Below are 27443 nucleotides of genomic sequence, written 5' to 3'. Positions count from 1 at the left end.
CAATCAAAGCTTCTTCTGATTTCTTTTTGGAGCGCTGAACATGTTTGGGAGCGAGAGGTCGCTTCCCCGTGCCGAGGATCCAGTCGGCACTCCGATGAGTGAGATGCTGCATCGCCATGGAGACGGGCTGCCTGCCGTGGCTGCTCCAACTGATACGTGGATTTGTATGGATGAGTGTCAGGATTGCATCAACACCTCAGCACTGTGGCGTGAATGCGACACAAAAGTCGACTCTTGTTTTCTTGTTTTCTCCCCCCTCTGCTTCTCTTCTCATGATTGAAACCCACGCCATATGTCCCAGCCCTCTGGAGTAATCGGCACAATCATATGAGCAACGCAGCGACACGCTTGACCATAATCCAGAGCAGATTTTTCCCTTCGAGTAATGCAGGACCCTGCTTCTTAATCAGCAGCGTGTGTGTCTGTGCAGGATTTGGTGATATAGAGCAGGTGTTCCTATTAATTAACAGCTCCCACTGCTGAACCTAAGGTGTAAATCTGCAGAACAAGGCCCGTGCTGTATCCCAGACAGAAGAGAAACATGTGTTAAGCCTTGTTTGCTGTCAGTAAAGCTGAAATCCTGCTACAGCGTTAGTGTTTTTGGAGCTCAGCATCAGCAGGCATGTGAGGTGAGAGCAGAGGAATGAAAACATTTTATTTTCTCAGCTGGATGGTCAGATTACTTTCAATCCAACGAATGTTTCACTCCTAATAAGCCAACGTATGTTACATGTTTGATCAATCGCTGCGGCGTCTCCCTGCTCTTTGCTTCATCAGATGTTGTGACAGTATTCTTGAAGTGGCAGATGATTTTGGCAGTTCTACTGAATCTTTAACGGTTGTCCTTATTTTCTCTCCAAAACCGCCTGCCTTTGAAGTCGGACCGAGGGGGATTGCTCCTCTCCATTTCAGTAACTTCTAATGTGTCTCTGATGTGCGGTGACGGCAGGGAGTACATGTTCTCCTCCTTTTTCTTTCTTTCAAGCCCCCCCCCCTCTCTCATTCTGTCTCTTTCTGCATCACTAATGACTGATGATGTGGTACAGGAAAAAAAATCCAGAAAAATGACTGACTGAGGGAAAATCCACCTGGCACAAACAAAGAAGTCCAATTTCGCCGTGTTGGAGCGCCTAAATTGCACTTCCCCAACAATGTGTCAGTCAGTACAAGTCAATGTTGAGCAACCAATCTCAAAAAATATCTCTTTATTTAGTTATTGCCAGTCAGTTTACATTCCTACCCTCACCTATGGTCACGAGCTCTGTGTGCTGTACGAAAGAATGAGATCACAAATACAGAGCAGTTGAGGCATCTTACTTAAATGCCTGGGCACCTTTTAGGTGAGGTGTTTTGAACATGTGCTACCAAGAGAAACCCCGGAGCAGACCCAGGACATGCTGGTTTACGTCTCTTTGATGGCTTAGATCGCTGCTCCCATGACCCGAATCCAGATAAGTAGCACAAAATAGATGGATGGATTGAAGGGGTTGCTGAGAAAATTTAAGGATGTGTCCTCTGTGTTGGAGAAGAAAAGAGGATTAAAATTTGTTTTGTAAGTTCGGATTCTCTTTCTGATGTCCTTCCAGGCCACTGTATATACATACATACATATATACAGTGGCCTGGAAGGACATCTCACAATTTCTACTAAAGAATCTTTAAGAATGACTGACTATACCTTTATAAAAATGCCAAAAAAAAAAGTGCCATCCCCACAGACACAGCAGCCAGGGAAGCAGAAGAACAGCACATGAAGAAGGCCCTGAGTAAATGTGGTTATCCCAGCTGGACTTCTCAAAGCTGGGAAGGCGCTATAAGAAAGCTCCAGCCGATCCAGGAGAGAAGGACAACCGCTGCCTAAGCGAAAACCTGTAGTGATCCCATACGTGTTAGGAGTATCAGAGCAGTTGAGACGCATTTTTTCTAAACACTGGGTCTCTGTGGCTTTTAAACCCCAAAACATGCTGCGCCAAAAACTGGTCCACCCCAAGGATCGGGTCCCCCGACACAAACAGAGTAACACAGTGTACGCTGTTAAGTGCCAGGAGGATTGCCAGGATTTATACATCGGGGAAACCAAACAACCTCTGGAGAAGCGGATGGCACAACACAGAAGAGCTACCTCGTCAGGCCAGGACTCTGCAGTCTATTTACACCTACAGGCCAGTGGACACTCTTTCAAGGATGAGGATGTACACAACCTGGGCAGGGAGGAACGCTGGTTTGAGAGCAGAGTCAAGGAGGCCATTTACGTGAAAAGGGAAAGACCATCTCTGAATCGAGGAGGGGACCTAAGGGTACATCTTTCACCATCTTACAATGCTGTGATTGCAGCCATTCCCCAACTGTCTGTGAATGGCACTCATGACCATTGATCAGTGGGTTTTGGTCAGTGGTTGTTGATCAATGGTCAGAACAATGGGCTGAAACCAGCCCATTGTTCCTTCATTATGTAATGTACTGTTTATAAGATTGGGGAAACCTGCAGTCAGCTGAGACTGAAGAAGTCACTTGGATGAGTGACGAAACGTTTCTCCCACAAAATGCTACGTCCAGATGAACAGAATCAACTTTTGGAGAAGTGCCATGAATGTGTTTATTTTATCTTTAAACCTGTGAAGGCTTTAAACATCACTTTTGGAGCCAGTCTCAAGTGGCCATTTGAGGAACTGCAGTTTTTGGCACTTTGCTTCTTGTTTTCAGACAGGTGAGTCCAAATTCTCACTGTCTTTGGTATCTAAAATTCCCAAGGACGACATCTGACTCTTTAGCTGCTGAACACTCCACTTTATCAACCAGATAATTCATAGCTTCAAATCTGGGTTGATACCAGCAGCTTCCTTTTATATACAAACAGAATCAGCTAGCGTGTACGTGGATGATAGGAGGTGAGTTATGGAGAAACTCTCTGCCCGCAGCTCCTCAAGGCCCCCACCGATCCCAAGCAGCTCGTCTCGGTCATCTCTCTGAGAGGCCTCTGGGAGTGATAGGATGCTGCCAGCAGCAGCAGCAGCACGGAGAGGCGTTTCCATGGGAACCGGCAAGCTCGCAGTGAGGAAGAGCATTAATGGTTGGCTGAGGTGGCTATGAGCATCACTAAAACAACACACGTACCCTCCGCTCCTCTTTCTTTCTTTCTCTTTCTTTCTTTCCGCACACAAACTCAGCCCGCGCTTGCTGATCTGTGACCTTCTGCAAAATGATGACTGTAAACAAACGCACCTGTTAACCTGCAACACACACACACGCACACATACACACACAAGAAAACACTTGACTCACACCTCAAAAGGTACTGTTCCTCTACTGTTTCCCCTGTGTACTCATAAGTGAGTCCACTGGGACGCAAACATACCCATCCACACGCACACACACACACACACACACACACACACACACACACACACACACACACACACACACACACACACACTTCTTAACTCCCACCGCCAAGTTTATCAAATAACAACCTTCTCTGCGTCGCTACTCGACTCTGGAGCCTTTTGATGTCCTCTCAAGCTTAAACCTCATTTGTATTCTACTTCTGCCCCCAGTTTTCACTAAGCCTGCTTTGATTCAGTGCCCCCCCACCAACATATTTTCCAGCCTTAACATTGTTAGTCCTGTTTTCCACGCAGCATGGTGCACCTCCTCATTCACAGCTCAATAAAGCTGTTATAATTGTTGACAGATGATCAGTGCAATTAGGAGCCTACCTTAGAGGGAAACCAGCAGGGAACCCATTCTCGAATGGGTTTGAGCAGTTTGCTGCATTTGGTCTTTATATATAAGAGGCAGCTTCAGCAGGTAAATGTGAGTAAAGCATGATGTAGATATTCCATTCTATTCTAGCCGTCATGCTTCCCTTCAGTCAACCCAGTGGAGCACTTGAATCCTCCGCAGAGCCCGCGATCAGTCTAGGAGAGAAATATATTCTGGATGTTATGTCTGTAATGCTTAAAGGCTGCAGTCGTTAAACACCTTCCTCATTCTGTTTTGAGGTATTGATTGTAAAGAGGATGTGATTGTGGAAACGAAAAGTTCTGCTGACAAAGCTGTCTGTGTAAATGTAGATTTTTTGTTTTGGCTCTTTGGAGAAGAAGTGGGGGTACGCGTATAAAAAAAACAGGTGAAGTGCAACAGCTCTGCTGGAGAAAGGCAGATGGGGTGTGTCCAAGTAATATCCTTAAAAAAAAAGTGGCTGATCGAACAAAAGTCCTGTTATACTAAAATATTCAGTATACCCTCCATGCACCACATCTCATTGATAAATTCCACTCTAAAACTAAACAGCTAACACAGACAACACCTTTTTCTGCTACTGAGGAAGCAGAGGAAGAAGAAGGGAGTGACTTGGTTTATTTATGTAAAACTTATAATTTAGGGACATTTATAAATGCTCCTCCTAAATGGCAGCATTTAGTTCATGTTTTCATGTTGTCAGATCACTTTTCCCTACAAGTGTCCCATCTTTCCTTCACTGTCTACCTCTTCTGTGTGGTTCTCGCGTCTGCCATCTGTGGCTAAAGTGTGGTGGTAAAGAGGGATTGACTCAGAAAAGCAGTTATAATGCTGAACTCAAACAAAACAAAAAACACACAAAAGCCCAAAATCCTAGCAGCGCTGGATCAAGATGTCACCAAGGAAACGGAGAACTAACATACTACATAACTACGAGGGATGACGGATGACAATATCGGCACTCACAGGATAACTGGAGGAGAGACAACAGGTGGGACGCACGGCTGAAAACTGTAGATATAACGAGGCGGGGGAAGTAAGCATAATACAGACGCATAAAACAACATATACCACAAAGAAACAGGGCACAAGGATTAGTTTGACATGGGGAGAAGAGGTGGACTCGACAGGGGGGCATGGAAAGACAAAGGACAAATGTAAGGACTGACAAGACCACAGACTTTATATAAAGGATGGACCAACCCAGTCCAAGTGTAATTTTCATATTACGCTGCGGTGTTTATATATTTTTCCGTCTTGTTTTCTGTCCAGTTCAGGCAAAAATGCTTAAAAAAAAGAAAAATAAAAGAATGAAAAGTGTCCCTGATTGCCCACTGAAAGATAAGTGGTGCGCATTTTCAAGTGGAGATTAAGACCTGCAGTTTAAATGTGAGAAGAAAACTGAGCAGGTTTTAGATCCTGGTGTGGTCTGCTAAATCTGGAAAGTAGCTTTCTCAAGTGACCACCACCTGTAATATGAAAATAGAGCTGACAGCCATTTTTCAGCGTTTAAATGTGGTCTGTGTGATGTAGCCCTCACCCGGGTGCCTTTCCTATAAATTAAGGGGGATCTGAGCATCATTCAGTCTCAAACAATGACAGCCAGGTGTCAAAACAGGCCCCTCAGAGAGTTTGAAATATGAGGAAGAGCTGAGCCCGTGCATCCGTCTCCTGAGCACCGGCACCAGCATCACTCATTAGTTCAAACTGTCACCCACTGAAACGAGCATCAGTGAAACGCACACGCATGGGCACGCAGGCTTATCCGAGCTTCAGACGGGTCACGATGTCCTTGTCCTGCTGCCTCACTCAGGAGGAGGAAAATAAATCAGGCGGCTGTCTTCTCCATCCCAAGCCTGGTGATCAATAAGATAACCTCCCGTTGGGAAATCTATAAAGATGGCCAATCCTCAGGGCTCACAGACATGTGAAAGCCAACGGCAGAGGACGGGACGTGTTGACAACAGTTAAAAGCACTCTAAAGGAGACAACAGCAGCTACGGAGACTAACAGATCAAAGGGAAGCTTGATGTTGTCCGCTGGTCATTCATTTGTTTACAAAAAGAGGAAACAGCCTCCAGCTTTAAGTGTAGGGAAAGATACATTGTCCCCTACAGGGATATGTAGGCGTCTCTGTTCTGGTGTGAGCATCATTTTTGATGGTTTAGATCCACTTGTGCCCACTTGTGTGGGAAAGAGACGGTTCTGTGATGGGAATGGACACATCTAGGGTGAATATGCCTCCGTAAGGACATTGAATGCATTCATGGGTATGAAAATGATTCCATCCTTCAAATTAAACTGAGAGCAGGAAGTGGGTGTTTTATTTTGAAAAGGGTGACCGCTTCTGACACTTGCTGCTGCACATGCAATGTGACTGAAAGCACTGTCTCAGATTTCATGTAGATTCAGTGTTGAAATGTCATCGTCTCAAGCGTGTGTGTTCTTTGCAGTGTAAATTGCAAAGTGTAACTTTGCAAAGTACGCGAGACATTTCTGCGCTCACTTTTCAAAATAAAAGATCCCTGGTATAATAAATGCATCTAAATGGTTTGCTGTGATTTTTCAAAAGTTGAAAAGGACAAGAGCGGAAAAACATGCATCCGAAATACACCCAGGGGGACCCAGTACTATATATATATATATTATATATGTTACACTCCGCATTCATTCAGTTTTCAAACGTTTTTCTTTGGATTTTCTGTCTTCAGATGGTGGCAGACTGAAAGCTTCCATATTGGACATATCATGCATATCAGCTTTCAAATTTTGAAACTAGACTTTTGCAAACAATTTTTCCTGCCAACATGGAAACATGGAAATAGGAGGGAACAGCCCACGGACAGGCTGACGATTTCGAATGCATTCAGCATGAATAACTTGAAAGAAACGCGTATTTATGGAGCACACTCGTGCACAACCATCTCGTTTGATGGATTAACTGGATTACCTGATGAGCCTCTTTGCAGACAAAAAAAACTGTTTAGCATCTTGGCACTAACACGCTTTTTGATACTATTAAACACATCTTTTATTGGTGACGTTTCTGTGAAATTGAGAACACTTAAAAAGTTTGAAATAGAAAAGTAAGACGAGAGTAAATAAAATGGGAGAGAGGGATTGCTGCTGATTTGACCAGCTAATAAATCCCAGATATGCCAGCAGAGAGAGTAAATCTTGTGGATTTATTATGGATCTAATCTAAAATCAAATTGAAAGGGCTTGGTCTTACACCAGGCCTGCCTTGTCTCTGTTTTCTGCTTAAATACTCAACATGATACACTCTGAATTTCCCTTCTCGAAACATAAATAAACACGCTTGCACAAATGTGATGTCCTGTTCTATATAATGCATCTCAAGAAACTATAAAAATCAAAAAAGGAGTTACCTTGTTGTAGACCTCGGGAGGCTGAGACTAATTGTGTAAAGTAGCTTTCTCTCCCTTTGCCCTCAGGTCCTAATTAAGAGGAATTCCACTCGCTTTGGCTTCATCATGTAATTATGAAGCCAGAGAAAGAGGAGCTCACTTTGGACCGAGTGTAAATACAAACAGACTGAAGAGGAGGAGAAGGAGGAGGAGGAGGAGGAGGAGGAAGGAGGAGACGGGCAGCACCAGGAGTTTTGTTTTTTTGGGTTGGTTTTTTTTGCTGCACTGTGCAATACTGCAAGCTTTGGATCTGATGCCAAGTAAATACAGGGCCACTATTGTCAATACCAGTACCAATACTTTAAACCTAACGTAACCCTATTCGAAAAATGTTACAGATTTATTTGCATTCTAGAATGATGGTGAATTTAGACAGGCAAAGCTGCCATCTGCAGATTCATAGAGGATATTTACGTTATGAGACATATGCGTGACTGAATGTCTTTAAATAAATAAATAAAAGCTGCACAACAAGAAAAGCTCATCTCACTGGGACGCTTTCATTCATGTTTACAGCTGCAAAGATTTATCCAAAATCAAGTAGTTATGTTTGCATTCATAATTTATGCTTGCGTGACCACTGCCTGACACGATGGCAACAACAACAACAACAAAAGCAGAAGCATCATTTAATGTGCAAGGTCATTAGAATTGGCCAAGTCCAAAATATCTCAGCTGTGAACTCAAACTGAAAGGCCAGAGGGATCAAGAAGCAACAAAGTCATTCGACAGTCAATTTGGCGTACTGTTGGTTTGGGGTCTTGTTCCTTGCATTCAGCCTGTCACATCCCATCACAGCGAGGTGGGCCTCAAAGCTCAGTCGTGTTTTTAGCACCACGGAAAAAGCTCTGGCAGAAGTCTCTGGTTGTCTGAGGCTATGATGAGTCGCTTGAGGGTGAAAAGGTTGCGACTGACCAAGGATTAAGTCGGTGACACGGTATGTAGGTCTTTAACTCGCAAGGAGATGACAGGATGGGACGCACCAAGGCTGCAGGGGCAGGTCAGCATTTCTGTTCCATCCCTCCTCCACCATCCTGGTTACGCTAATTACGTTACTCCTGGGGAGACGGTAACGCCTTAATGAGGCGTAGAAAACTTCAGTGCTGTGCTTGACATGGCAGTTTCTACCAACAGAGATGCTGAACTTTTTGCTGATTTCCACAGGAGTCTCACACTACATAATGTCTCCAGGAAGACATTGTTGGAGACATTCAGACATGTAAAAATGTTTTTTTTTAATGTTGTTATCTCACATATAAACTGTTACAGCAGTGGATGCTCATAATATCGTATCTTAGGTCTGTGAGTGCAGAAGCCCCACCCAGCAGCTGTTCAATCCCATCGTTTGCAAATAACAGCCAATAAGAAAAAAGGTGTGTTACAAACAGGGTTTAGGTGGCTAAAACAGCTTGTATGAACTGAGGATTTTCACCTCACTCAAATACAAGATAAACAGGGATTATTTTACTCTGTGAATCAAGCAAAGTTGCTCTGGTAAAAGAAAACATATGGAGCTGGAAATGAGCATTATAAAGAAGACATGCAGAGCTGCGGCTGTTCACAACATTTAATTCTTTTTTCCTCCATTTCATTATGGTATTTTGGCAGCTCTAAGGTAAGAAGGATTTCCTGTTCAAACTCTGCAAACTGGTATGACTGGAAAGGACTTTTCAATTACTTACAAAGAGGAATCAATAAGGACTGAGTCCAGATGTAATTGATTAAATGGAGTTAGTCCAAAACTTTCAAATTGCTGGGATGGAAGGATTTTTGGGAAGCACATTTAAAAGTATCCACTTAATCAAATATAATGAGTTAATGAATCCCATAAATTATATATTTTTTAAATCTCTTTTCTTAATGAACATAGATAGATCCAGTATTATGATGGCCTTTGAAATGCAGAGCACATTGATATTCACATTTCTGTAGAAGAAATAGTTTATTAAAGTTATTCCGAAGCTTCCCACAAGACTTAAAAGGCGGCCAGGAAAAACAGAGAGGCAGGGTATTTTCTCCTCCTCTGGGATGAGCTTATGCTCCTCGAGATTATCACTTTCCCCTTCTGGGGGATTTGTCACTGATCCCTCGTGCAGTGGGCAGCAGGCAAACTATTTAGTGACTGTCCTTCGGGAATACATAATACAATAGGATAATACAACAGTAGACTGGGAACATTTTCTTTAGCGGGGCGGAAAATAACAATTTTGATGACTACTGCATGCAACACACTTGCACTCTCTTGCATTTCATATATATGCTGTCAATGTCAGACTCAGAGCTGCCAGTCACTTGGTTTCCTCTCCTAATGCCATTTAGCGCTCTCATTTCCTTCCATACCCCCCCTGCTGATAGCGCTCCTGCTGCTCCATAACAAGCACCTGATTAGGAGTCTTATTAAGGCCTATATACCTTCAGCACATCCATATCCTGCAGAGACTCCAGGGAAGACCTCGTTATCTCCCCATCAGTTCTGCTGCCACCTTCTCTCCATGTCTGGCAACTGGACACTCTCCAATCATCACCATCGCACCAATTTAAAGGGCAACGCAGCGCCGGTAAATGCCAACAGACTTCCAAAATCTGCTTTCTCTGGCCTCGGGAAAAACTTAAGAGAAGCAGGCAGAAAATGGAATGAAAATAAAACCTACTTCTGACAAACACAGCAGAAATCAAGGCTGTAGCCTACATCTGAGAGATGCTCGTTGCTCATTAGGGATGGTGCTGCCTCATGCAAACAAATTGTGGGTGTAATTAGACATTTGACAGTTTTTAAAAGCAGCGATGCTTAAGAGAAGCCCGCAGCAGTTGTGTGCAACATGAGCATAAATCAGCTGCTTTCTAGTTGGTTTAATGATGAGAAAATGAAGCTTGTGGTGTCGCTGATGCTTGTCATCCCTAAAGCAAAGACACACATTATATATGCACAATACCTAATAACTGACTGGGACTATTAAATCTCTGTACAAGGGGGAATTTTGCAAAATTTAAAGAGAATCCAACGCACAGTGGCTGAGTTCTAGTCAATTACATTTATCACTGAGTGGAAAAGTGCATCCTGTCATCATTTTCACAATTTGTTCAAGAGTTTGAAATTTGGCAGCCAATTGTTGAAAAAGGATATATCATGTGGCTAAATAACTTCTTCTTCACCCACCTGTTTGGCTGCAAACTTTTGTAACACTGAAATGTTTTGGAGGAAAGAGAGACAAAAACAGCCATCACAGATATAAAAGTCCAATACTTCCTCATTTCATGAACAGAAGTATGAAGTTTGATACAAACGATAAGGATCACAGTAACACTTTATGCTGTATTCACACCAAATTGTTGGATCGATTGGACACAACAGGGTCATTCCATCTAACATGAACCAAATCTGAAAGCCTGCACCTCTTCCCATCAGATTTGTCTGCTGCACACCTATGATGACAACTTCCCATTCATTTATGACCCTACCACCTGAAATCTGCAACAGATATTGAGACTCATCAGACCAGGCAACTTTTTTCTGGTGCTCTGTTGTCCAAATTACTCTGTGAGCCCATACAACTCGTAACCCCAGTTTCCTGTTCTTGCTGATCTTAACTGCTGTAATCCATCTGCTTCAAGGTTTGAGGTGTTGTGGGTTCAGAAATTCTTGCATAACTTGGATATTTGTGTTACTGTTGCCTTCCTGCCAGCTCGAAGCAGTCTGGCCTTTCTCCTCCAACTTGGATTTTCTCTCTTTCACACCATTCTCTGTAAACCCTAGAGATATTTGTCTGAGAAAATCCCAGCAGATGGCCAGTTTCTAAAACACTTAGACCAGCCTGACTAACACCAACAACAATACCACCTTCAAACTTACTTAAATCACCGTTCTTCCTCATTCTGATGCTTGGTTTGAACTTCCGCAGCTCATCTTGATCAAGTCTACATGATACGTACCGAACTTTAATGTGTAAATCTTATTTTCAAACTGTATGTGCACGGATCAGACTGTGCACTAAGAACACTATCTGTTGGTACGGTCATCAAAATCTGTAGAAACATCTTTGAGATATAAACAAACAGAAATGAAACCATACTCTATCCCCACCACTCAGTCAAACAACATTAGGCAGTGTTTTCATGCTCGAATCAGTTGGCCTCAGGCCATTATATTATGTTTGTCAGTAAACACGCCATCATCGCTGCTGATATCTTTGCAAATTTAACCTGAGCACAGGAGTATCCATTTTGCGGAGCATAATTGCAGTCCCAGAGCCTTTTGAAGAAGGGGGTCTTTGGATGTCATTTTCATTCGGCTGGCAGCCCCCGACCGTTTCTCCTGCCTTTCCCCGTCTCACATAATCTCCATCTCTCTGCTCATTCCACATCCTAACTACTCTGCAATCAAAACTGTCAGTCACACTTAAGGCTCTAAATACCTCATGATTCCCCAATCAGACACACCAGTCTCGCTTTACCTCGAACCGGCTCCAGACGCTGCTGCGACCCCATCTGTCCATCACACGCCAACTCATTTTTGAAAACGTCATCAAATGACAAGTTGTTTATCAACAAGATGCAAAGAATGGGAAATGCTTTGACCTTCATGATGTCAGAGTCATGACATTTTCTGACTTTATCTCATTTTCTTTATTTGCTTGATAGCCAGTGTCGGTTGGTGGTGGGTGGATGGATTTCCATGAAATTTAGAAAGACACCGATGATCCTCGAGCTTTACTTTGGCACCAGCAGCAGTTCAAAGTTTCATTTTCTCTGTGAAATATCTCAGCTCACTAGATGTACCGTAGTATTTTAGCTTTTTTAAGGTTTATATAAAGATAAAAGTTTGTGAAAGCCTTCTTTTGTCCAGTTCTTTTTGTTTAGATACTCTTTATTCTGTATATGATGTTCAGAAATTTGGAGATCGTTTAAACTGACTGATTAAGCTAAAACTAATTGACTTCTGCTGCATATCTATATTATTGCTAATATATATTGTAATATATCTATATCATGGCTAAAGCACTTCTGGATGGATGCAAACTGCATTTCGTTGCCCGGTACCTGTGACATGTGCAATGACAATAAAGTTGAATTCTATTCTATTCTATTCTATAAAATAAATCTGAGTTTAAAGTTCCCTATGTCCCAAGCACACAGCAAACAGAAAACCTTGTGCACTCTACATATAAATATGCAGTTAGGTTTACAGAGATCAGTGCCCTCTAGTGCGTGCAGGGACCTTGTGGTCACAACAAATTGGAGGTGCAAGGATGAGCAACACATATGCCCTCTGATGATATTCAGCCATACTGAATTTGACCCTTTCTTACTCAAACATGAAGAGAGCAGAAATAAAACATCATTTGTTTTGGTAATAGTAACACCAGGTGGTTCTTTCTTGAATGTAAGACTTTATATTTATAAAAAAGCTATAACCATTTATAATTGGAGCATTATTTTCTAAAGCTCAGGATCTGATATAGCTAAGATCCAGTTAACTGTGAGAGACAGTTTAATATTTGCTAGTGTAAAGGCAGTACTGGTCGCGCTGTCAGCCATAAAACTGTTGGGTTTGTGAGCTGCTGACTGTCTGGCTGTGATTTCATCGTCTTGGGCACAAAGCTCAATCTCACCACTCCCCCAAACCACACACCTCGTAAAACAGCTCACCCTCTGTGACACCTTTACATCGCTGTGTTTAGATTTACTCACCGGCTGACAGCTCTATTAAGAGCAACGCTGATCATCAGGGCGGGAGCCGTTAACACTTCAAGCTTCTTTTTTTTTTTTTAATTTGTGGCTTTTGGTTTCATGAAGATATATATATCGCTTAAATTTCTCAGTTATTAAAAAAAAAACTTTTGGCTTTATTTGGTTGTTTTCAGTTGCTTCAACCCAACTAGCAAGATTTTATTGGTTTATTTTATTATTAATTATCTCATCAATTTAGGCTAGAGTGGATAAAGCCTTAGTCATACAAACTTAGAGACTGGTCTGCAACCATCTGGCAACCATCGGTCATCATGAAAAACACGTTTTTCTGTGATTCCTTTGGTCACTTATGTATTGCTAGTGTTGTAGTTTGAATGGAAGTGATGGATTTATCTACAAACACTGTCCAGTTTGTCTCTGAGCTGTAGTGAAACTGAAAATTGTTGAAAGTAGAAGTTCGCCTTCAAAGTAAAAGCTGTGCCGCAGAGCTGCAGACATGTTTCCGAAGGCACAACTTTTACTTTGAAGGTATTTGTTTGATGAACTTGTACCAGAAGCACACTACATCATCTGTCAAGCACTCCAGGGGTTTCTTAAAGTAAAGAAACTGGATATTCTTCAATGTCAAATCATCTAAACCCAACAGAGCATCCTTTACATTAAATACAAAACTGAATGCAGAGACACCAACAAACAAGCAGCAACTGAAGTAAAGGCAGTAAAGGCCTCGCAGAGCATCTCAAGAAAGAAAACATATCTTCTGATGATGTCTGTAGGCTATATTTGGCAAAGGTTTTTCATCCAAGTATTAAAATTATTAAAGTTAGGTAGTTTGTTAGTTAGTCCAATTAAATTTAATCTCTGAAAATGGGTTATTTTAAATGCCTGTAATTCCTGAACAGTTAATCCAATACTTTTGTTAACCCCCCTGAAATAAAGCTGAAAGCCTGCACTTCATTCACATATTAACTGCCTTATTTAAAACCCACTGTGATGGTGTACAGAGACAGAATTACAAAAACAGTGTCACTTTAACTGTTCGTGTTACAATTTGAACAGTTTACAGTTAAAATTACAGGAGACTGTTTACATTACTGAAGTTTTTTTTTTTGCCACCCAGAAAGCAAAATTCAGGGTTAATATCTCAAAATTTCAACCTAATTACTTATATTTTCAAGTTACATTCTCAATTTCGAGTTATTTTTCCAGAAGTTTGAGTTAGCACAAGTTAAGAATTTTAGATAATAACCTAAAACTTTGACTTATACATGCCAAAAAGTTTGTTTTTTTCAGTGACAGAAATAAGCTTTTGGATAAAAAAACTCAGAAATTATTACTTGACATATAAAAATTGTTAAATAATAGCGTGATTAATAGTTGATATAAATTATGAACTTTTCAAAGTTGTTTCTAAGCGTGCTGAATAGCTGTTAAACAGATGCGCTGAATGCAGATCTATGTGCTTCAATCATAAAGTATATAAAAGTTTTGTTTTTTCCAGGACTAACACTGACTTCATGTTACAACTGATTGTAAAGACTTACAAAGCTTTAAATGACTTTGCCCCAAACCACAGTATAATGTAGAGATACTAAAACCTCATTCGCTCCTTCACTACCCCATCACTGCTCTCGCACCGTTGCACCCGTAAAAGCGTCGGGGACACAGCCTTCTCTGCTCATGCAACCAAAAACACTTAACCATCTGAGATTACAGAGGAGCTCGGGACGCAAGTGAGCACAACATTTTTTCATTCAAATTCAAAGTAAAACAGCACTTTAGTGTATTATTAGAAATGCTTGCTGTTTTAACCTTGAGTTGAAGCCACTGTATAAAAAGCGCTCCACAAGCTGAAACGTTTAAACTGAGCCATCGCTGTCCTCTGTGTTTGTATCTCAGTTTTCAAAGTAGGACTATTTTATGTCTGTTAAGGTAACACGTGTGTGAGGCTGTAAACACAGATTTTACAGGTTGATTACTGTCTCTTTAAAATCCTCATCAGCTGAAGGAGGCGATCCACTTTCTTAATCCACAGACTCGAAACGGGTCTGTAGTGGGAATCCAAAATCTCTGAGACTTCCAGCTGACTTGGCAGCCTTTTAAGTCGGCTAATACACACTGCAGCACTGTTTCTCTTTCACTTTATGCTTCTTTGGCATTTTTTTTTTGTACTCTAGCCGCCAACCGTCCAACCGCTGTGACCTCTCTGAGCTTAAAAATGAAATGTTTTCCGTTCCAGGCAGCACCTCTAGGGCAGGCGGGCGGGGAGGAGCAGCTGAGCACTTTAGAGGGGGTAGAGGAGAAGACGGCAGAGCAGAGGGTTTCATCTAAACACCTTCAGGTGAAAGCCTCACTCACTCCTTTCTGCTAATGGACTCTTCCCTCTGTGTGTGCGCGCGTTTTCACATGTGGTCATGTTACATCACTTTAAAGCCTCTCAGACTCTTCCAGTAATTCATTATATGGATGAGAGGATAAAGATTGAGCAGTCATTAGTGTCATTAGCACTCGGGTTTATTTTGGAGTGCACATGCACACATGCACAGATTAAACTAAGGGGTTATACCTTCTCCAGAGAATAAATAAACAGAACAATAAAATTAGAGTGATCCATCTGGTGGCACTTTTTTTGGTGCTAAAATTAGCCACAAGTAGCTGTCTTTGACCATTTTCACATCTGAAGATTGTCCTAAAGATTTTTCCTCCACTGCCTTCCCGTTTCAACAGTCTCGTCTTTTTTAAATGCCCCGACAACATGCACTTTGAAAAGCAGTGTAGGCGTATAAATCTGTGCTGAAACGGATAGTGTGCAAAAAAAAAAAAAAAAAAAAAAAAAAGGAATAAGTAAAAAAGAAAAAGACAAATCAAATGTAGAAGTTTCTAAAAATGTGCACATCGCCTTGGGTTGTATGTGGGTTGTGCAATTTTTGCAGCAAATATAAATGTACTTTCGTCCCAGTTGTAAGGCAAACAACAGAATAACATTTTCCATAAATTAATATGGAAATATGGAAATGTGCCGAGCGGCACAAAGGATTCACACACAGGACACAAGACGAGTAAATCCTTGAAGTGTTCAGCGAAAAATGGAAATTTGAACATCTACAATATGCAAAACCAACCATTTTATGCTCATCTTTGGACCTACAAACAAAGAAATACACAGCTCATGTGCAATACTCAATAATGTCAGAAATGGACATTGCATTTTTGCATATTTGGATTTCATCGTTACTTTTCTGATGCTTTCAATTATCTGTGCCACCAACTGACCACAATACACAGATGTGTTTGTGCATACAAGTGCACAATTTATTGATAATACATATTTTAATTTAGCACTTTGCTACTGAAAGGAGAACTGTTACTGAGGCAGTTGTATGTACCGACATATCACATGCAAAAGTTACGTCTGCGTGATTTCCTGTTAATATTTTAGAGGCAAAATGTGAAGTTAACATGAACCTTTTATGAGAGAAGTGTGGTAAATTATTTTTAACTACAATATCTGATTAATTTCAAGGGAGTTGTTACACTTTATGCATGTAAACAAAAACATCTCTGTAGAGATTTTTTAAACTTAATTTAATATTTGTTAAAAACCAATTTATTACAGAAAATTCAAGATTTGAAAATGGAGTGTTTATTTATTATTATTGTTATTATTGTTATTATTATTGCTATTTAATGGAGTGTTTATTGAACCTTCTGACGAAAAAAAGAAAAGGTAAGTCAATATCAATTTTCATGCATGAGCTTGTATCACATTTGCTACATCAGGCTTGTTCTTTAATTTATTGCTTAAAAACGTATTGTGTAATTTATTTTGTTTTTTTAGAAGTTTAAAAAAATCACAAAAACTCATGCATCAAATATGATACACTTGGCTTTACGGGGCTAAGGAACTTGTATCAAATCTCGCAAGGACCTTGAACTGGGGCTGATCCAGAACATGTTGGACAGATCACATCTCTCAGCTGATTGGTGGAGGTCTGGACACCTCTGCTTAGACTGCTGCTCAAGAAGGCATATGAGAATTAAAGGTTTAGATTAGAAAATAAACAATGAGGTACAATGACTCTAATTGGATTATTATAACACATGGACAGGAAGCACACAAGTGGCATTTTAATCGATAGATTTCATCTTCCAGACGTTTCCTGGATCTTTTCTCATTATCTGGCCTCCTCCTCCTCCGCCGTCGTGGTGAGGCTGTCTAACCGCCTATCTTTGCCTCTCCTTTCCTAAACACAATGTGACGGTGATAAGCTGTACGGCCCAGTTCCACTTGACATCTTTCTGAGGAGGTGTAAATTTGAATGCCACGCAGCACAGCGAGCATTCACATAATAATATCAGTCAGTCAGGAGCTGTATCAAACTGTTATCATGCATGAAACACAAGGCAACCAGAGAGTGCACGACTCACACTGAGTCTCTCTGTCACTCACGCTAACACGTAACTGAAGAGCCATCAAAAAGGCCATGCGTGTAGTGGCAGCTGTGTCCTGTTACAGCGCTGCTTCCTGTTGTTCTGGAAAGCAACATTGGGATCAATAAACCTTCAGCTACCAAATGGACCTTTTATTGCTACCTCTGAATGCCAGCTCCACTCTCTAGAGGACCACTTAGTGAGCAGAGAGCACCATGAGGAGAGCCACTTACTGCACAGGGAGCTGCTGGTCAGGCAACCAGGAAATGGATGCTGGGTTGGAAATGCTTCAGCAGCACTTTGAGTAACCCACCTCTGATTCTATGGATTTTTATGGACTTATAGTCACAGAAAAGCAAGCAGCTGCTCATGCCAAAGGCAGTGTTCATGTATGCGCATTTGTGTGGGATCCAGATGGCCATCAGAGCTCTGGAGCCCATCCAGGTTATTGAGCATCGATGTGCATCGTCTTGTCAAGAGCTGTGTGCCTGCTGCTCCGCACTGAGCATGCTCACCTCAGCCTGCTTGCATCATCGGTGCCAGTTTATAATAAGGCATGCGTTTAAAAGTTTATAAGTTGTAACTAATGGATTTATTAATGGCAACTAAAGTGGCAGTTTACAATCTCTTTAATTCCTCTGAAATACAAAGTATGAAGTGAGCAAAAAAACAGCAGATGGGTGACAAATTACCAGAGAAAACAAGTCTCTTAATGATGTGTTGGGATCACGCAGACATCCAGTACAATACTCACAGAGCCTGTCACTGTATGTGACGTCCAGAGGATTTTGTTTACATGAGGTCAGGTTTAAATGGCATCAGAGACACTTTCTGCTCTGATGCCATTTAATGATAATTCTTATATATTTTGTCATCATCACCATCGCTCTGATCCACAAACCATCAGACCCCTTTGGCTCCTCCTGGAGATGGAGAGGCCACAGGAGAGTGAACCTGTGTGGCTATTTTGGGCTGAACAAGGCTCCAAAGGCTTACACCAGGACACAACCACTTGCCAACAAGCCCTTCCCCCAGGCCTGTCTGTAAGGTGGAGCCCAGGTAACCTTTTCTGGGTGAGGCTGAGGCTCACCCAAGATAATTTGCTAAGAGCAGTATAGTATATAGGATCACTCACGAATAAAAATCCCTTCAGCATGAGGAGGTCTGCAGTTGTAGTGATGCTGTACTGGTTTGTTGTGGTAAAGAGAGAGCTTAGTGTGTCTACATTCCTACCCTCAGCGATGGCCATGAAGTGTGTCTACCAACAAATTTAGTCTGCAGTCATAAATTTAAGTAAATCAAATATATGACTCCATAAAGTGTCCAGTAAAGAGACCCTGCTGGGTTTTTTTTTTAAATCCAAAGACGTGAGAAGAGCTCATATAGCGTAAAAGACTATAAATAAACTGGCAGATTACTGGTATTTATCAGCTGTACAGCATTGATTTTGTACTAAATTTGGGCTAAATACTCAAATATATTGTGTTGAAAAGCTTTTTAAAAAGAGTTAATTTTTCATTGTGAAAATGTTTTTATTTTCTCAGCACAAAGATGGGAATAAATAATGTAGGAAACCTAAGAAGTTATTAATGTGTTTTTATTATAAACAGCCTGTCACACCCCATAAGCCAAAATTACACCACTTAGAAAGTAAATCTCCATCATCAAAACAGTCTCATCTTTGACCTCTTTGACCTTTAAACTGTGATTTTTTTTTTAAAATCTAGTTGCAGAACAGAGAAAATGGAGGACCCGATTAACTACTGTACAAAGAAATGCAAAAGATGACCATCAAAGCTGTGTTCTGTTTCATATCAAAAAAAGAATATCTCATCATTAAAGAGATCATCATTATTCCTGGCATATCTTTCAGAAATCTTGATGCACCAGAAGCCAATACTCATCAATCATTCAAGAGATCCCATTATTGGAAAGAAGCCTCTGAGCAGTATGTGCTGTCTTTGACAGCCTATCACAGCAGCCTCAGACCACCTGAAATGGCATCTGACAGGGAATATACTGTATGTATTTGTATACATAAAGTCTTGTCTTTACTGTTGTTGGATCATCCACTCATTCTCTGACTTCTTTTTGTGTGGTTTCCTGTTTTATTTTACTTTCTAGGACTCAGTATATTTTTTGGACCAAATTCATCATAACCAGGATATCTTTCCATTATTTAGCTTCATTTAATGAGCATCAGGGAATCACACTAAGAGCTTGGTAAGTCAATCCAGGGTTTATCAGTTTAGCTACAAGCACTTTCACAGGAAGGGGCATGAGTTTGAAGCTTCTGACCAATCACAAGCATGGACATGTCTACTGGAAAACCAGCGGTGTGGGTGTGTACAACAGGAAAAAAGCATTGTTCTGGAGTTCAGTAATCAAAGGATTGTATGAGTGTGTGTGCTTCAAGTGCTTTGGTCAGCAGGACATTAATAAAGACCCGCTACATTAATAAAGTTTACCCTATTTGAAGGTTTTCCTTTCTGTCTTTGTGTCAAGTCTGTGTTTCTGTTCTTGTGTTACTTCCTGTTTTATTTTGATATCCCCTCGTCTCGTGCATTATGTTCAGTTTTGCTTATTTGTCATAAGTTAGATTCTGTTCAGCTGTTTTCTCCAGGCGTCTCCACTCTGACCTCATCTCCTCTTGTGTATTTAAACTCTCTGCTTTTGTTCTCTGCTTTGTTGTGTCCTCTCTCATGGCTGTATCCTTTGTGTGTTTCTCCAAAAGTGTTATAGTTTCAGATTATTTGTAACAGGCTTGTTTTTCTTTGTTATTTATCAGCAATAAAGTCGTTTTTGAGTTTTATATCTCTTGTTTCCAAGTCCCGCGTGTGGGTTCAAACTCCTGCCTGCTATACAACAAGCGGTGATGCTCTGTCATTAAGACATGTTAGGATTATTATTTATTAATGTTTACAGATCAATAAATTCTTATTTTAAAAAACAGACGAAGAAGAAATCTACATTTCTTACTGAATCTTATCAGTGAAAGACAAAGACTCCAAACCCTCCTGCTACCTGAGAGATCTTCCAGGAATGGTGATTTTTCAGAGAACTCAAAAATAAAAAGATTCTTCACCCTCAGAAAATATGAAGCAATAATTCTGATTAAAATGCAATTGACATATATAAAATTACAGGTTTATTTAGTAAAATAATCAGTGGTTATAAGATTACATTAAATGTAGCATTTTACAGACTACTATTTTACATATGTAACAAAAAAACACGGAAAGTTTAAGAAACTGTCAGCATGTTGTCAGCTCAGTGTATAGTAGTTTGTTCTCTGGAAATGGCTCCCCAGGACATTAGCGCGTCCCTACTATTTGCCTTACGGTGCAACAACAATGTAACTGACTTGGTGAGCTTAGAAGATTGCCAAACTCTTTTCTGACATTTTACGATCAGTCATTAGCCGTGAAAATAATCATTAGCGAGCGCAAAAACTCTCTGTTCTCCTGACTTGGTGGGAAACCCGAGGAAGGCCGACATGGCTCAGAGGAATAAGAAGCAGCTTTGATCTGTGAGTAAAACACCACAAAGATACCAACTGCTCCTCATTAGGAATGGCTCGTGATTGAGCTCATCATTGTGCTTTGTCTCCGAGATAATCCAACTCACAGCTGCTAGAGCTTCGGGGATTTTTAGATGAAAAGGGAACATTGTGCTGGGAGTAGGCCAACAGCTGGCCAGTGGTTCTGCTAACCTCTGCCACTTATAAATGATTAGGTATTTATTGTTTGGCCGGGTGGCCAGCAGACTTGAACCCCAAATGTGTGGGCATATTCTGTAGGCAGAAAGCAGGAGTGCAGTTTAATGTGATTGTTATTGGTTATGACATTTAATTCCCATTTGACAACAAGCAGTGTTTTGCTGCAAGCATTTATAAAGGTGCATGATGCGATGCTGGCAGATTATTTATATACACAAACGTTTCTGAGCCAGAGACTCGGCGCAGAATCGCTGTCTTTATCAGTCATTACTTATCATATGTTTCGCTGCGGGGGTGTAAATTTGTGCAGCGCCGTTCATTTTCTCAAGAAATCAAATCAAATCTCTTATTTCTGGATCAAATTAAAGCTCAATGAGTCATGTAGCTGCTTCTTTCTTCCACCGCTCTCTCTAGTCAATGTTGAGTCAAGGTCAAGTGAAAGACAAATGGAAGATATCGGCTATATTCTTCTTTTTTGTTCCCAGTTGGGACTGTTGACCTTAAACCAATCTTTATGAGAATACAAATGAGCTTCCATACGTCCATCGGACTTATTTAGATAGATTTATGTTTGCATTTTTACACAAAAATCACAAGCTGAGGCAAACAAATATCAAAAGACTTTAAAAGGGAGCTCCTTCTATCCTGCACATCAAAGCCGGTTTACAGGTTTATTGGAGAACTTGTTCTATATGTGGTGAAAATGTTGTATCCAAATTGGAAAAATTAAAAACTGTCAGCTGAGGACAAAGGCTACAAGCTTGAAAATGAACCCAAAAAGACAAGCAGGTTTAGTGGACCCCTGCAGATGTTTCTCGTCTGCTCGAGGCTACACTCGCCTAAACTGTCAGAGGTTGACTCATGATGTGACTGATTAACAGGGTGAGTGTTGTGGTGCACCAGATTGAGGATCTGTGCTTGTATTTTAATTCTATTATTTAGTCACAGGTGAAGAGGTGGGGTAGGCATTAGGTGTGGGCAGAGTCTCCTATCTGGTTGTCCTTTCCACACCTGTCCTGGATTCAGTCATCATGTGTGGGTATTTAAGGGCCAGAGGTTGCCTCAGTTCCTCGTCAGATTGCCAAATGGAGCTTGTGACAACCCTGTTACCGGTGATTAGTGTTCCTATACACCTGTTAACCCTGGTCCCTCTTCTGTTTTCAGTTACCAGTCACATGCCCCAGTGAATCATCTGTTATCTTGGCCAAGGATGTTTGGAATGTAGACTGGAGCATAAGAGAATGGAACCACCAACCTTCCAATAAGTAGAGGACCTGCTCTACCTTCTGAGCTATAGTCACCCAAACTGAGGTATTATTAACACTGTCTCTCTTTACTTTTTCACCAACTTATAAATAAACACTTGAAAGGCATAAACTCCTCCCTGAGTCTGCTTTCTGGGTCTGTGACAATCCTTAGATGAATATGAAATAAGATCAACTAATGTGAGACTTCAGCAATATTCAGCACTAAAATTATTGCAAGCCACACTGTGTGACAGGGATCTAGTAAACTTGGTTAAAAGATCAGGTAAAATCACAGTACCTGGTGAACTGTGGTCTAGAACAGGATTTATGGTCCTGTGTTATTACCCATTTACTTAGCTTGTTAGCTTTTGAGGTACTGCAGCCATGAAACTGCTAACTTATTCCCCATTTTGGAAGTATGATAATCCAGGGTCATGTGAATGGGGCATCGGTGACACACAGGTCTAGAAAACTGGTCCACAACCATCTGGAAACTGGATTTTTCACTAGAAAAAAATGTGTATCGTGCGAGTGGTTGTTCAAAACCTCCTTTCGATTGCTTTGATTGCTAGCATATTGGTGCAGTTGTTGGTAGTTTTCATGGACTAATGGAAGTTGTCTACAAAGTGTGACACAAAACAAAAGAGTTCTCTGTTTGAGGTTTGAGTCACACTTTTCCAAATTTTACAGCCCCTCGGTTAGTATTTAGCAAGTCAGCGTCCTCCATGCATACAACAGGCAATCTGCTAGTGACCAAATCAATCACAAGGAGGTTTGTGGTGCAGCACTCTGTTTCTGGCAACGAGCAGCCCCCAGAAACCCAACCAGTCAGGGTATGCACATTTCTCCCTGACGTTCGGCAGTTGTGTAGCATCCATTATGGTGGACAAATCTCAAGCAATATGGACATGACGATATTCAAGAAACCTTCAACCAACAGAGCCTAAGGAGATGCACTTTATTTGCATTTCTCCAAAAACCCAAAAGCATGAACCTAATCTCAAAGATTCCAGGTTCACATAGACCAGTTGAAAAGTTGGTGACAGGAAAGTTTATCACAAAGAGGAAAATGTAGATAGAAAGCATGCATGCAGTGGAAAGCTTTAATTGCTTTTAATGAAGAAGTTCTCTGTAGAGGACTGCTGTCTTTTCCACAGCAGAGGTTAACATAGTAGACCAGCAAACATGAACAGCAGTAGCCCACATTACCACTGGTTCGACATACTTTTAGCACCGCTCAAAGGTGACAGCACACAGCTGTAGACACGAGCCTGTAAGGCTCAGTGTATAGCGCCTACAGACTACCACTCTCGAAGCTCAGTTTACACAGCTCTTATACCTCTGCTGTTTCTTTCGATGCTGTCCTTGGTGAATGTTCATTTCAAAAATACACTGCAGCCCTGAACTTTTCCAGACATCCTAGCTGAGGTTCGCATAAGAATGCAAATGTCCAGAAGCAGTCAGATTGGACATTAGCCAGTGTTTAATCTGCCAACTCCCTAGTACAATGTCAGAGAAACGTTCTTCTTAAGAAGAACTCAGTAAATCATCTTAAATGCTTTCAGAAAATGAACAAGGTAGGAATAGACCATCTATTTCCTTAGCTGCTTATTTAGCTAAGCACCATGGGGTAGCTAGACAGGTCACCAGTCACAGGCCCATCACACAGAAAACAATAGAATCACCAATTAACCTTAGAAGTATGCATTTGGACTGAGGGAGGAAGCTGCAGTCCAAAGACATGCTGCCCTTTGATAAGCCCACACATTTAAAATTGTCTAAGCTAAAATGGACTTTCAGTAAGCGCTTCATTAATTGGCCACAATGCTGCTAACAGAAGTATTACAGCACATCTGGGCTCTTTGTCCATGAATTTGGGCCAACACTGTAAAAACCTGGGTGTCATATCTTGACAGCCACCTCAATTGGAATATGAATATCAGTTCAGTTGTCCAGTCATGCTCTGTTTTCTCTTGTAGACCGTTATTAAGTCCTTATACACAAAAACATCTACACAAAACTATAGCTTGTCCAAAATGCAGCAGCCAGAGAGCACATCAGTCATGTTTTAGCTTCTCTTCAGTAGTTATTTTTTCATTTGATGATTGATTTTAAGATTTGATTGATGGGTTTTAAAGCCCACTGTGGGCTCACAAACTAAGTGTATCTCAGATCTTCTGACACCTTATATGGAAGGATACAGCCTGAGATACCCAGCCAGGGTTCTGCCAGGCCTATCCCAACAATGTAAATTTGTAAATGTGTTTTAAAAGGTGTCATATAAATAAAATCTCTTACTGTTATCACAAATCAGTGTCAGCAAGCTGTGAACAAATCATAAGATAACTATAGTAATAACGCTTGATTCTTGCTTTATTGTCTCTTGGCCTAAAGTTGGCATGGGAGGGAAAAATGGCCACGGGGTACATGCTTCACTGGAGTAAATGTTTCTCATTCACATGTATATGAAAAATACTTTATTTTAAAACACTTGGTATGTGTGCAGTATTTTTGCACCGGGTGTAGGAGGTGGTGTTTGTATGTAGGATGGTAAATGGAGTGGTACTTATAGAGTGTCTTTCTACTCTCTACTACACTCTGCTACATGTCTCATCCTTCACTCTAAGCGCTTTCTAACATTCATACACACGGATGTATCAGGGTTCAGTATCTTGCCCAAGGATACGTCTACATGCGGGCTGGAAGAGTCAGGGATTGAGTCATCAACATACCCTCTGAGCCACAGCTGTATCCTGCTTGTATTCTATTGTGACTTTAATAAGGACTCTTGGGAGATATAAATCTAAAGGGGATCCAAATAAACAGAAAACAGAAAAACAATAAAATGTACTATTAAACTCTCTGCTCCTGTATGTACAGAAATAGTTTGTTTTGGATGGAACTCTCTGCAAAGAGGAGAAGAACTAAAAAATAATTAAAGGCGGGAGGAAACAGCTCACTCAGTACTATACATCATTACATTTCTTTGTGTGAGTTTTTGTTTTCTTATTATTTAACGTCCTGGCTGGGATTGAAGATAAAACCTTCCCTGTGTCATTAAATGAGCAAAAGAAGAATTTGCGTTTTCCAGTTTATGTTTAAGCACACCACAGGAAACACTGAGAAGTTATAAAATCAACGATATATTGAATTGAAGTGGAAGAAACTAAGAAGATATAAGCTTATATTAAAATCTTCCATCTGTATTTTTGTACTTAAAATCGCTGTCTGTGTATGAAGAGAGTTCATTCACAGCTTCAGGTTCAGGGGGAATGAGTTCTCTGAAAGCAAAATGAAAATATTAGCATGCCTTCATTATTTCATTCTTGAGGGTTTAGTACAATGTTTGGAGCTGAAGATTTGGTCACTCCAAGGCTGTTGCCAGCCCACCTACACCACAGACAGTTATATAATGTTTGACAAGGGCTTTATTAACCAGAGAGAGTCTCTGACAAAAGGTCTCATCAGACAAAATCTACTCAATTTGGGCTCAGTGGCTTAACCTGTTGCACATTGTGATCATTTTTTTTTTCTGTTTTACAGTTCAGGGTCAACTAATTTACATCTGTAATTTGATGTAAACTACATGTTTTTACTGTTGTTTTTGAAGTGAAAAAGCACTCCAACCTCTGAATTTGTTGGTGCCTTAAAACAATATACAGATGTTTTGTGCCAAAAACTATACAAGTCCACACCCTGACTGGGAGATGAGGGTAATATCTGTGCCTTTAAACAGTTTTAGGTTATAACATTTTGCTCACTGGACTCTTCTCACTCACCCCCAGAGCTCCCCTACAAGCCATCTTTCCAAACTTCCACCTGTATGCCTCTTACCTGCAGCCAGCTGCATCCAGCCGCAGATCTTGTACACGGTGCCGGTGCTACAGAAGAAGAAGAGCGCGAAGCAGGTGATGCAGGTGAGCACCAGCGCCATGGACATGCCGATGAAGAAGGAGGCAGCTTTGAACGCACCGGAGGGGATGCTGCTGAACTCGGTGAAGCTGCCCTGACAGGTCAAGTCCCGGGACAGCCCGTTTCCAATGCAGTAGTGGAACAGACCGAAGTAGCCCGCCTGCGGCGTATCCACGCCATCCCCGATCCAGTACGGCTGGATGAAGCACACCACGTTGACGATGGCGAAGAGGATGGTGAAGATGGCCCATAGGACGCCGATGGCGCGGGAGTTGCGCACGTAGTTGGTCTGGTAGATCTTGGCAGCCTCGGATGCGGGGAGCATGGTGGTGGTCGTGCTGGGGGCCCCGGGGACCATAATGTGAGGGTGGTCTGCGCGGTCCTCGGGATCTATCAACCTCCTCAGCAAACTAACATCTGCCTCATCTGACCACAATATCCCGCACAACTTCTCCCTGTCGCTGCTCGCGGATTTTTTTTTTCCTACTGTCTGTTCAGTCACAGTTATCACAGCATCACTACGCTCTCATCCGTGGCAAGGTCGGTGTTTGATTTCTTTTTGCTTTTCACTCATTAGTCGGCAGAATCAAGACATGCGCTCCAGGGAGAAAAAAAGACGAGCTCTGGGAATCCAAAATTCAGGAGATTTCTTCCATATTTGCCTTCATGTGTAGGTTATGTTAAAATGTCTCTGCCTGAATCGTGTCCGCTGTTCCGATAAACCGTCTCAGCTGTGTGCACGGCTCTCCCTGAAATGGTCAGCCCGTTCTCGACGCCGACAGACCGACAGCGCAGCTGAGCTCCTATTGAATTAGAGTTGGAGGATAGCCTCGGATATTACAGGGCCAACCCACATCCCTTAATCCCACTCTGACGTACAGTCACCCGCGAAATCTTAAACAGACACTGATTTTTTTTCTTCTAGAGCGAAGCGATTTTACGCCTGATCACTGCGACAATAATTGTATGGAAATTAGTGGATATAAACGCATCTGCTATTCAAATATTGATAATCAAATGCCAAGATGCAGGGTCTTTTCTCTAATGTTTTACCTAGACTGGTACATTCTTTAAACTGTAGCCCATTTTCTGGTCTGTGATATTAAGCTTTTTGAGCACAAAGACTAGATCAGTAGGCTACAACAACGATTTATTATATGTATTTCTTGCAACTGGCAAAAATAAATAAATAACAAGAAAAATAATAATGATAATCTCACATCAAGAACGAAACGTGCAGAATATTACGTCTTTTTCATCATTATTTTGCTAAAAATA

At 41.2% G+C, this 27443-nt stretch overlaps 1 protein-coding gene across 1 annotated transcript in view; it reads right to left on the bottom strand.

Annotated features, from left to right (window-relative positions):
• The window catches only part of lhfpl3 (LHFPL tetraspan subfamily member 3), a 57006-nt gene extending 29639 nt beyond the window's left edge, over positions 1-27367 (bottom strand). The window contains exon 1 of the mRNA XM_040035490.1: positions 26088-27367. Within this exon, the coding sequence (XP_039891424.1) occupies positions 26088-26523 (436 nt within the window). The 5' untranslated portion in view covers positions 26524-27367. The remainder of the gene's footprint in view (positions 1-26087) is intronic.
• Positions 27368-27443: the final 76 nt, after the last annotated feature.

The sequence above is a fragment of the Simochromis diagramma genome, unplaced genomic scaffold (assembly GCF_900408965.1).
Source record: "Simochromis diagramma unplaced genomic scaffold, fSimDia1.1 OVJJ01000816.1, whole genome shotgun sequence".
In the NCBI taxonomy this organism is placed as follows: Eukaryota; Metazoa; Chordata; class Actinopteri; order Cichliformes; family Cichlidae; genus Simochromis; species Simochromis diagramma.
This window is presented reverse-complemented; position numbering and strand designations above follow the sequence as displayed.